This window comes from Branchiostoma lanceolatum, chromosome 9, assembly GCF_035083965.1.
Source record: "Branchiostoma lanceolatum isolate klBraLanc5 chromosome 9, klBraLanc5.hap2, whole genome shotgun sequence".
Classification (NCBI taxonomy): Eukaryota; Metazoa; Chordata; class Leptocardii; order Amphioxiformes; family Branchiostomatidae; genus Branchiostoma; species Branchiostoma lanceolatum.
In genome coordinates, this window is record NC_089730.1 from 21432802 (window position 1) to 21443574 (window position 10773).

The following is a 10773-nucleotide window of genomic DNA, read 5'->3' on the forward strand; positions in this document are numbered from 1 at the left end:
TGGTAGAGTAAGTACATATATAGGGTAAAAACAGGACTTTACAAGACGTTCTATACATGAGGTAAACAGAGAAGGCTTACACGTTGATGAAGGTTAGACACCCAGGTAAAAAAATACGCCAAAAATAGTTATTCAAGCAACTGGATAAAATTTTGAAACAGACAGATGTTTCAGACAGCATCCGCTGTCTTTCGTCAGTGACTAAGGAAAGACCTGGCAAAACTAGGTTTTATACCAAAACTCTGAATAGATATGTTAATGAATAAAATACAATTTCAGAAGGGTTCAATAGGTTAGTAATTCAAGACATTAAATTGTGTGTAGATGAGATGGCAGACTTCACCCCCTTTAATCATACTACTAGGAAACCCTTTCAGCCCCACAGACATAAACAGCAGTAATGAGGATGTATGGAATTGCTGTATCGTGTACAGCGGGAATCTCAGAAAAAGTAAAACGTACATTCAGGCAAAAACAACGCTTCTCTGCCTTCAGGTGAAGTAAGCTTCAGGATAACGGGTACCTTGTTGGAATTCCAACATTTGACATTGGTACTGGAGTTACTGATAAACAGTAAAAGTTTGACAACTCAAAAGGGTGACACGTGCTTTAAATGATGCCATCTGAAATGCACAACTCCTGGCATATTTTCTGAGGGGAAAGATTTGTTTGTTTGAACCTTTGTTAATGATATATGACTTTAAAACTGGAAAATTCCAAGATATCAGCTATAAGATCTGAAGTTTGTGCTATAAAGTCACAGAAGTGAGGCAGTCTCGGCAGCCCAAAAACTGCCTGCAGTGGAAAAGTCAGACCTTGTCGGGTACGAGATATCACACAATGAAATGTCACGACGAGACAAATGGCTCTTTATCTCATATTTGAAGTAAAAAAAATCGGGACACAGAAAAACTGAAAACCTTTCATGTCAATAATATTTCTTTTTATATACTAATGAAAAACGTTGGTCATAATAAAGGTATATCATCACTCTAGCAAAGAACTATTTTGCAATATTCCCTTTCAACAAGATAAGTGGGAATAAAGTCAATACAAGTTCCAGCAATAGAATTTTATGACAAGAAATAATTACCTGTCTTTAAATTCATTGTTATAAAATATTCTACCTATATTCAATAAGGATTTTGCCATGTTTAATATTGACTGAAGTAGGCCATACATATACTCAAGTACGTAAACTTACTCCTAATCTCTCTCCTGGCCTGTAAATATGGCATTATATCATATCAATGCTGTGCCTGTGTTGGAGGGGGGGGTGTTGTTATGGAGGCGTTTGGCTTTTCAAAGTTTGATCTACCCTTAGTATACAGCCATCAAGATAAATGCAACAGAGCATGAGGCCAAATAAATGACATTTCCTGGTTTGAAAAAAAATACTGCAAATGAGGAAAATCATAAACATGCAACGAGAGCCTAAGTGTAATGTCTGTAGATTAGTATATGCACAGCTTCAGGGAGTGAATGCAATGTCGGCTGATATCATTTCCTTGGTTATGAATAAAGAACTGTTATTTAACACAGATGAATGTTCAAGGCAAGAACTGAACTAAACTGAACCAGACCGACACACAGGTATTACCTACATATACTCTACTGGTCCTTGACAAACTTCCTGCCCTTGTCCTTCATGGCCTGCTTGCTGGCCTCCATGCGCCGCTTGTTCATCGGGTTCCGAGGGTCGTAGATGTCGTAGCTGTCTGCCGTCACCACGTTTGCATCCTTCGCCTGCACCTGGAATTCGACACCACCACACGTCATTTGATATCACCTTTGACATGCTTTTTTCATTGCCACTTTTGTAGAAGAACTGTCTTATTTTACTAACCTCTTATCTAACGTCGAACTTGAAGCGTAACTAACCTAACATGAAGATGCAGAAATTCCTTTTATCTGTAATTTCATTATCATTCTCTAGCTTGATTTAAAATCATCATCAATGGAAAGTTCAAAACACAAGATATAAAAACTAGAAGTTCTGCTGCAGTACCGGGAAACCACTAGGAGATCCACAACTAAGTATCCTTGTCTTTTCCATACCCAATATTGCACAGATCCATCCACAACTTCTCAAGTTTTGCTGTCCACAAACACACGCCCACAAACGGCACCTAAAACATAACCTGCTCGGTGAAGGAAATAAAGGATTAACAACTTAACAAACCTGATTTGCCTCAAAGTGCAGTCTGTGTGCCATCCAGCTGTCTCCCAACAGCTGCTCATCCTCTTCCTCTTCCTCCTCCTCTTTTTTCTCCTCTTCCTCCTCCTCTTCATCTTCCCCTGTTGACTCCTTCCTCACAGAGAACAGCTTGTTCTGAAACTTGGACAGCATGGCCAGAGTCTGCTCCTCTCTCGATCCTCCCTTCTTCTTCTCCTTCTGTTTTTTCTCCAGGTATTTCCGTCTTTCGGAATGGAAATCTGCCAGGGCATCTTCTTTTTCCTCCTCCTCCTTCTCCTCTTCTTCCTTCATTCGTTCTTTCTCTTCTTCTTCTTCTAGCTTTGCCTTCTGTCTTCTCTGAAGCTCTCTCTTGAGGGCTCTGGTCTCTTCCCGCAGGGCTTCAATCCTGCTCTTTGTGTCCTGATCAGTTTCTACTTTCTCCTCACTCGCAGGAGTCTCAGCATTGGCACCAGTCTTCAGCTTTTTTCGGATCATCTCTTTCATGGCTTCCTTGTCTTCGTCGGGAGAATCTGAATCTTGATCAGAATCAGAACTGTCGTCTGTGTCTTGTTTCTTTCTCTTCTGGTTTTCTGTCAAGATAAAGAAATTAAAAGGTGCAATACATCACGATCAGACATTCAGAGAGAACGTTACGAGATACAAAATAAATCAAGCAACTGGATACATTCTCTAAAGAGCTATTTAATGTTACAGACTGCTTCCACTTTCTTTCCTCATTCTCATTCACTGATTTAAGATAGTGGATACTATCTGAAACATCTGGCTCTTTTAGACTTAGTCACTATGTGTACTTTCTTATACTTTTATATCTGTATGCCTATACTTGTAGGGCATGAATGTACAACAAAGGCTGTCATACATTTAAGATCTAGAAAATAAACAAACAAACCACCTGCATCAGAAGGAGAGGTGGGAACGGCGGGGACCGAGCTGAGTCGTGGGTCGTCCTTCAGAAGGTCGTGGCTGCTCTTGCCCTTGGGGCGGAGCTCCTCTGTCACTGCATTGACCTGGGGAGGGGGGCAAAGCATTTACTATACATGTACATGTAAGGTCACCTGGGGGGAGGGGGGCACAGCATTTACTAAACATGTACATGTGAGTTCACATTGTGGGAGGGGGGCATAGTACTTACTGCACATGTACATGTTTACTTGGGGGGGGGGGGACAAGATTCTTAACATTGGCAGGCTTGACTGGCCCTTGGCTGGCTTGAGTAGACTGTCAGTTTGTATATTACTATACGACTATGTATACTAAAACATTGTAAGGCAGACCCTCCTCGTCCTTGCATATGTAAAGAGAAAGGGACCCTGCAGGTAGTAGTTATGGTACTTTACATAAGAAATGCCTCTGCCCTGAGTCATCGCCAAAAACAAGTCCCTACGTTTTCCTTGCAGATCTAGAAAGAAGGGGGACACTGCAGGTAGTACTTTAGAAATACCCCCTTCCCTGAGGCATTGCCAAAAACGGTCCAGCGAGTCCCTACCTCCTCCTCATCCTCCTCAGCCTCGTCCCCAAACGACAGCAGGTTGAAGTTCTTGGTGGCTCGCGCCGTGCTCTTTGTCTCCTCCTTCTTCTCCTTCTTGTCTTCCCGGACAATCTCCCGGGGAACGATGTCGTCAAATGGGTTGAAAAGGACCTGTCAACATATAGGGTTCTTATGTTTTAACATATAGGGTTCTTATGTTTTAACCACAAAGCCTTCTTGACTTTAGTGTTCCTATCCCAGAAGATGTACAGTATATGTAAATACCAACATAACAAAGACTTCGTCATTACAAGTCTGCAAAGTGGTATGTTGAATAATGATTTGAAACGTTTCATGCATAATGAAGAAGTTATTGTATTGCATTTACTTAAATTTTCGATTACATACAAAATGTAAAATCTTGCTACCATATTCTTTGTGTGCCCAGATGTAGATGGCCTCCTTGATCCCTCTCATGAAGTTGTCCTGTTTGGTCTCTAGTGCTTTGCTTTACGTTATTGACATGTGAAAATTAACTGTATGTTCAGTAGCAAAAAAGGTTAAAAATTGGATGTCCAAGATGGCTGTCTTGCAAACTCCGAAACGGAACTTACCAATTTGAACTTACCAATGTTTTAACTACTAAGTGAACACATCTGAACTTTCATGCTTACATGTAAGGATCTGAACACCTGTCGGTAGATTTTGAAGATGACAAAACACACCTCAGTGGCCTTGATCTTGTGCGGGTGCAGCGGTCGGTCCTCCCCATCCACCTCCACCTCCGCCAGCTTCAACATGTTGTACACAGTCTTCCCTGTAACCTGCAGCAGTGATAAGGGATTGAAATGTCATGACAGCTATCCTTCATCATGTTTCTTGACAGAGACATTTGAAACGTTAGAATCTGAGGCTGCCTATTTGTGATAAGTGACTTCTTTAGGATCAAACAATGACAGGTACCTGCTCAATTATGGTAAGGGACATTTAACACATACTTCAAGATTAGTAAGAAATTTTGTCGGTTATGATCTATTCAAAAAGATCATAAATATGATTGATTATGGAATAGATCTTGTCTACATTTGTAGTGTACGTGATTCAAGAGCTCCCCCTGCCTGTTATCCACAGTAGAGCACTTGTCTACAGACCCTCCATCCATCCATCCATCAATTCAATCATTCAGTTGTTTGCCTCTTTGTCCCACCATCAGTTCATCCATACATTCATTTACCATTCATTCATTCATTTACCATTCATTCATACATTAATTCATTCACCCATTCATTTTGAAACAAAGAGGCGAGTAGAACAGTCTCCTGGCCCCTGGGATTCGAACCCACGCTGAAACCTGGTAGCCAGATCACAGGCCGCACGCCTTTACCACTAGGCAAGACAAGTTAGACTGGTCAGTTGGAGGCGCGTGAACCCCACTGTTACAATTTATCCAACCATCCATCCCCACCTTAGCGAAGATGGTGTGTTTTCCATGCAGGTGGTCCGCTCGGTCCAGTGTGAAGAAGAACTGACTGCCGTTGTCGTTTGGTCCGGAGTTCGCCATGGCAACGAGGCCTCTTCTGACAAAACGTAATCTGGGAAAAAGGAACCATTTAGAAATCGTGACACACTACACAATCATGATGTAATGTTAGCCTCCACCAGGGATTTCTTACAGGTTATGTAGAGTAGAATTGGGGAAAAAATGGGTTAAATACAAACAGTGAGCTGTATGGTGGCATGCCACAGATTACTAAGTTTATTCGTAACCGTAGGTTGTCACTGGCCATCCATGTCATGCGCCACAAGGAAATGGCGGAAATGGTTCTCCTCTGGAAACCAAATGAAAGGCGTAGGCATGGTCGCCCGTCGTTGACACTAAAGAAAGTAATCGAAGAGGATGTTGGCCTTGAAGATGAGGAACTTTGAACTGTCTTGTGCGACAGGAACTTGTGGAAGCACTTGTGTCACCTCCAAAAAGAGGATGAACTGAACTGAACTGAAATAGAAGAGTGAGCTGTCAGTAAGGATAACATTTCTCTCTGGTGGCCAAACTCCCCTGGTAAATCACTCTTCCTATTTGGCTCAATGTTACAAGTGTTAATATGTTTCAAATAGCATAGTTAGTCTGGTAATGAAATGTAACAAAACATCAACATTCTAATTTTTATTTTCTAAGCATCTTCTTTATAGGAATAAGCTTGTTCACACTTCTGAGTGCACATGCTCAGCAACAGGAATGTGGGCAAAATGTCAAAGGTGAAGGCCCCTGAGACGTTAACAAAACATGTCTGGACATTGGTATGCGAATCTAGACAATGGTCGAGAAGAGAACTGTTTTCAAGTCAAGGGCCTTCACGTTTGACATATTACAGGTCTTCTCTCCTTCGTATATTCTATGATATGGGCCAGGTGCCTGAATTAAAGTTGAAATGAAATGAAATGAAATGAAAATTACCCACAATTGTTGTTGCTGTAAATGCGTATTTGGAAGAGTGGACAAGCTTACTACAGTAGTGAGATGCAGAGAGGTTAGTGATGAAGATTATCACACTGATAGTTAACTGCTGACAAATAATCACATCTAGAACTGACCTCTGGTGGAACTCGTCCTTGAAGGGCTTGCCGTAGACGGACTCGCCCCCCTCCCCTGTATTGGTGGGATCTCCCCCCTGCACACACAGGCCTCGCACCACTCTGGAACAGGGAACAGTCATAGTTAAACAGGTCAGCTCAGACTCACCCCCTCCCCCGTATTGGTGGGGTCTCCTCCCTGCACACACAGGCCTCGCACAACTCTGTAACAGGGACATCACAGTTAAACATGTCAGCTCAGACTACCCCCCTCCCCCATACTGGTGGGGTCTCCCCCCTGCACACACAGGCCTCGCACAACTCTGTAACAGGGACATCACAGTTAAACATGTCAGCTCAGACTACCCCCCTCCCCCGTATTGGTGGGGTCTCCCCCCTGCACACACAGGCCTCGCACAACTCTGTAACAGGGACATCATAGTTAAACATATCGGCTCAGACTACCCCCCTCCCCCGTACTGGTGGGGTCTCCCCCCTGCACACACAGGCCTCGCACAACTCTGTAACAGGGACATCACAGTTAAACATGTCAGCTCAGACTACCCCCCTCCCCCATACTGGTGGGGTCTCCCCCCTGCACACACAGGCCTCGCACAACTCTGTAACAGGGACATCACAGTTAAACATGTCAGCTCAGACTACCCCCCTCCCCCGTATTGGTGGGGTCTCCCCCCTGCACACACAGGCCTCGCACAACTCTGTAACAGGGACATCATAGTTAAACATATCGGCTCAGACTACCCCCCTCCCCCGTACTGGTGGGGTCTCCCCCCTGCACACACAGGCCTCGCACCACTCTGGAACAGCGAACAATCACAGTTAAACAGGTCAGCTCAGACTACCCCCCTCCCCTGTATTGGTGGGGTCTCCCCCCTGCACACACAGGCCTCGAACAACTCTGTAACAGGGACATCACAGTTAAACATGTCGGCTCAGACCACCCCCCGCCCCCGTACTGGTGGGGTCTCCCCCCTGCACACACAGGCCCCGAACAACTCTGTAACAGGAACATCATAGTTAAACAGGTCAGCTCAGACTACCCCCCTCCCCCGTACTGGTGGGGTCTCCCCCCTGCACACACAGGCCTCGCACAACTCTGGAACAGGGACATCATTGTTAAACATATCGGCTCAGACCACCCCCTGCCCCCGTACTGGTGGGGTCTCCCCCCTGCACACACAGGCCTCGAACAACCCTGTAAAATATACATGTATAGATAAATATCATATATGTACTAAATATTATACATGTAGTAAATAAATAAATATTAGTTAGTTACATTATGTAGTGTAGTCCTATAACTTATAGGACTACTTATAAGTATCAAGTAGTATGATGTATCTTGAAAGTAGGCATATTTATCAATCAATCAATCATTCGCTGGCATCAGTGTCTGATGCATGGCGGCTGCAGACATGTATAGGGCTCGCCAGACTGGTCTGCTCTCGGCAAAGACCCTCCAGTTGTTTCTGGTGACTCCCAGCCCCTGGAGCATATTTATGTTAACGCTTATTTCAAACTCAAGTTTTTAAACAGTCCATTTTATGACGACATAAAGAACGGCATCTCCCCACCTGTGGAACGCCGTGCCATTATAGTAACCCTCCAGACACAGCTGGATAAAGTTCCTGCAGGCGAGCGGCGCCTCCTTGGACCACAGCTCCAGGTCTATGTCTCCCACAGACGTCTTCAGGAGCACTTTCCCTTTCGTAGGAGGCTCCTGGATGTAGATGTTACTCATCTTGTAGGTTTCTTAGGTCCTTCACGTCGGGAAAGTTTGTAATTAGTGTTCAATGAAGGCTATTTTCGTGGGAAAAACTGAAGGAAGAGACAAATCGAGTTTCACTTTTTCATTCTGGGCGCCATCTTGGGGTTAAGTGAGGTCATCAGGGCAGCCAAACATGCTAAAATATATTGATAGCAACAAGTATGCAATGAAACTGATGTTTTTCATAAATTTACTGTCTCAAAAACAATCTTCAAACGTTAAATTATTTGACTGGCTTTGTTGCGAACGTAAGATTAACTTTCATTAATCCAGACTTTGTTGTTTTAGGCATACAGTTGTGATGCTATCAAAAGTCAAAGGTCACAGACAGCATGGCGAACTCGGTGAACATTTCTTTAGAGTTCAGGTAGGTTTTTACCGCTTTTACAGACTTTCCTAGTCCGGGTTGGTTGTAATTTCTACTCAGAAGTCCTCCTAGTTAGCTAGGCGCGATTTCTCAACCTCCGGGAATTTCTCTTTCAGAATAACCCTGTTGTTTGCACGTTGAATATCTGCCCCCCTCCCCCAACCCAAACATGTTTTGGAGCTTGCTCGCGCTGTTGCTGAGTTGTTTTTGACTCGGGTAACACTACAGGTAACAGATGTATGTTTCAAATATTATAAAGATAACACAGACAAGCCATCTAAATATGTAAATGATATGTATATTATATATTGTGGCCTACATCTAAAAATACATTGCAACTTTGTTTGATGTCTTATATTGCATGTAGTACTGTACATCATTTATATGCATGACATCCTTAAAGGTTTTCTTGACTTTCCTGTAGTGGTGGTGCAGAGCTGCTGTTTGACATGGTGAAGAAACATGACGTCAGCCTGCCGGGAACCAGCCAGCCGTGTGAGTACTAGTAGACTTGTATCATTTCAAGTCACAAATAAAAAATTTTGATTTGTGACTTGAGGTTTTGCCTACAACAAGCTGCTCTGCAGTTTGAGCTCTGCCTGCCCAACAGTGAAGCCCCTAACTTGTAAGCAGTTCTTGTCTACACCATGCTTTAATTACATGCAGATCCAGATCCTCAATAGTGTTTTGTTCATGTCTCTGAGGAGCGTTCAAGTTCAACTTTACATTACCCGCAATGCATCGCACTGTACATGCATAATTTAAACCATGAAACAGCTTATATTATCAAGATCTTCTCCTACATCAGATATCCAGAGGTTCGTTAGTTTAACTTAATAGATTTTTTCACAAATGATTTTACCATGTATCTATTTCCTTCCAGGGACCATCAAGTCACTACTGGTGTGGATAAAAGACCACCTGCTGAAGGAGAGGCCAGAACTGTTTGTTCAGGGGGACACTGTGTAAGGATTACTACATACATCTCAACAACTCATCATGAATTGATTCATTAACATGCAACCTATCCTTGTCTTAACTTACTATCCAATTGAACCATCTGAAATTGTCTTCCCTTCATTAACATATATGTATTCAGAGTTTTGGTATAAAACCTAGTTCTACCAGATCCTTCTTTAGTTACTAACAACAGACAGTAGATGCTGTCTGAAACGTCTGACTGTTTCAAAATCTTATCCAGTTGCTTGAGTAATTTTTTTTTGGCCTATCTTATCACCTGGATGTCTAACCTTCATCAACGTAATTCACTTTACTTGCTTGTTAATTCATAACAAGTGGTTCAAAATCTGCTGTTTTTTGTATGTGCATGCAGGAGACCAGGGATCTTGGTGCTCATCAATGATGTGGATTGGGAGCTTATGGTAAGTATTCAGCACTGAAGGTATTATGTATTCATAGACATATGGATATATTTCCTATATGTGAATTGATAAAGCATGGAAAGCACCTAGTACCGAATGTTTACAGATACATTGTACATCAGACAAATTAAAAATGTGTTCTTGATATTATGTCCTTAATCTTAGGATATCAATTCAAGCCTGTTGAGTGGTTATCATATCAGTTATACACATAGCAGCAAGTTAATGTCATATAAAAAGTAGCATTTTTGTGTTTGCTCAAGTGTTTTTCTGAAAGCAAAAATTATTTTTGATAACGGTGAATTTGTTCTTTTTCCACCAGCAATGCTGGTAGTACCTGGTACCATTGATGCTGCCATGGCCAGAGGCCAGTTTTTACATACATGTCATCTGCTATTTTATCAATAGTTTAATTTTTTTTTTTCAGGGAGAGCTGGAATATCAGCTGGAAGCAAACGACAGAATAGTTTTCATTTCAACCCTACACGGAGGCTGACACTAAATGATCATTACTTTCAAGAAGCTGTAAAAAAATGTCCTGTCGTAGAAAATCCCAAAGTATTGCCACTTTTCTGTTTAGACATGTGATATATTTAAGATAAGTTCGTCATTAGCTAAATAGAAGATTTTCTTCTCTGGCCTTTGATAGCTTGCCTAGAATAAGCTGAAGCTTGTAACTTTCAGGGATTAGCAAGGCGGTCCATTGATGTCCCGAGTGAGATAAGAAGTGTCAAAAGACATACGCTTTATTGAATATAGCTTTATATACAATTAAAAGTAGTTTTACAATGATATTCATTTCCAATAGGAATGTATGAATATGAGATGACAATGCTGGTTGCTGAAATGCCTACGTTTTGCTTCAAAATGAACATGTACATTTATATAAACTTTATATGATTGTCCAATATTCGGTAAGTGCCCTGAAAATAAAGCTACAAACTTCACAAAAGCGTGGGACACGTCAACTTAAAGAAAATAACTGCGTGATGTCATTGT

The 10773-nt window shown here is 42.2% G+C and overlaps 2 protein-coding genes across 2 annotated transcripts; one reads left to right on the top strand and one right to left on the bottom strand.

The window, feature by feature from the left end:
- Positions 1-1582: 1582 nt before the first annotated feature.
- Positions 1583-8143, bottom strand: LOC136441695 (spliceosome-associated protein CWC27 homolog). Its single transcript, XM_066438135.1, has 8 exons — positions 7832-8143; positions 6258-6359; positions 5131-5257; positions 4391-4489; positions 3684-3836; positions 3090-3204; positions 2183-2766; positions 1583-1752 (listed from the first exon to the last, which is right to left on the bottom strand). The coding sequence occupies exons 1-8, from the start codon at positions 7996-7998 to the stop codon at positions 1612-1614; spliced, it is 1488 nt and encodes a 495-aa protein (XP_066294232.1). The 5' UTR covers positions 7999-8143; the 3' UTR covers positions 1583-1611.
- A 145-nt stretch (positions 8144-8288) lies between these two features.
- Positions 8289-10732, top strand: LOC136441693 (ubiquitin-related modifier 1-like). The gene is made up of 5 exons (XM_066438131.1): positions 8289-8392; positions 8817-8887; positions 9276-9357; positions 9726-9774; positions 10202-10732. Exons 1-5 carry the CDS (start codon positions 8358-8360, stop codon positions 10268-10270), a joined length of 306 nt encoding a protein of 101 aa, XP_066294228.1. The 5' UTR covers positions 8289-8357; the 3' UTR covers positions 10271-10732.
- The last annotated feature ends 41 nt before the right edge of the window (positions 10733-10773 follow it).

Excerpts from the sequence above, each read along its gene's own strand:
- LOC136441695 (XM_066438135.1), bottom strand. The coding sequence starts at position 7,998 with ATGAGTAACATCTACATCCAGGAGCCTCCTACGAAAGGGAAAGTGCTC. Across the intron at positions 4,490-5,130 it reads AACACACCATCTTCGCTAAG|GTTACAGGGAAGACTGTGTA; the intron begins GTGGGGATGGAT and ends TCACTGCTGCAG. Across the intron at positions 3,205-3,683 it reads CTGAGGAGGATGAGGAGGAG|GTCAATGCAGTGACAGAGGA; the intron begins GTAGGGACTCGC and ends CCCCCTCCCCAG.
- LOC136441693 (XM_066438131.1), top strand. The coding sequence starts at position 8,358 with ATGGCGAACTCGGTGAACATTTCTTTAGAGTTCAG. Across the intron at positions 8,393-8,816 it reads AACATTTCTTTAGAGTTCAG|TGGTGGTGCAGAGCTGCTGT; the intron begins GTAGGTTTTTAC and ends ACTTTCCTGTAG. Across the intron at positions 8,888-9,275 it reads GCCGGGAACCAGCCAGCCGT|GGACCATCAAGTCACTACTG; the intron begins GTGAGTACTAGT and ends ATTTCCTTCCAG.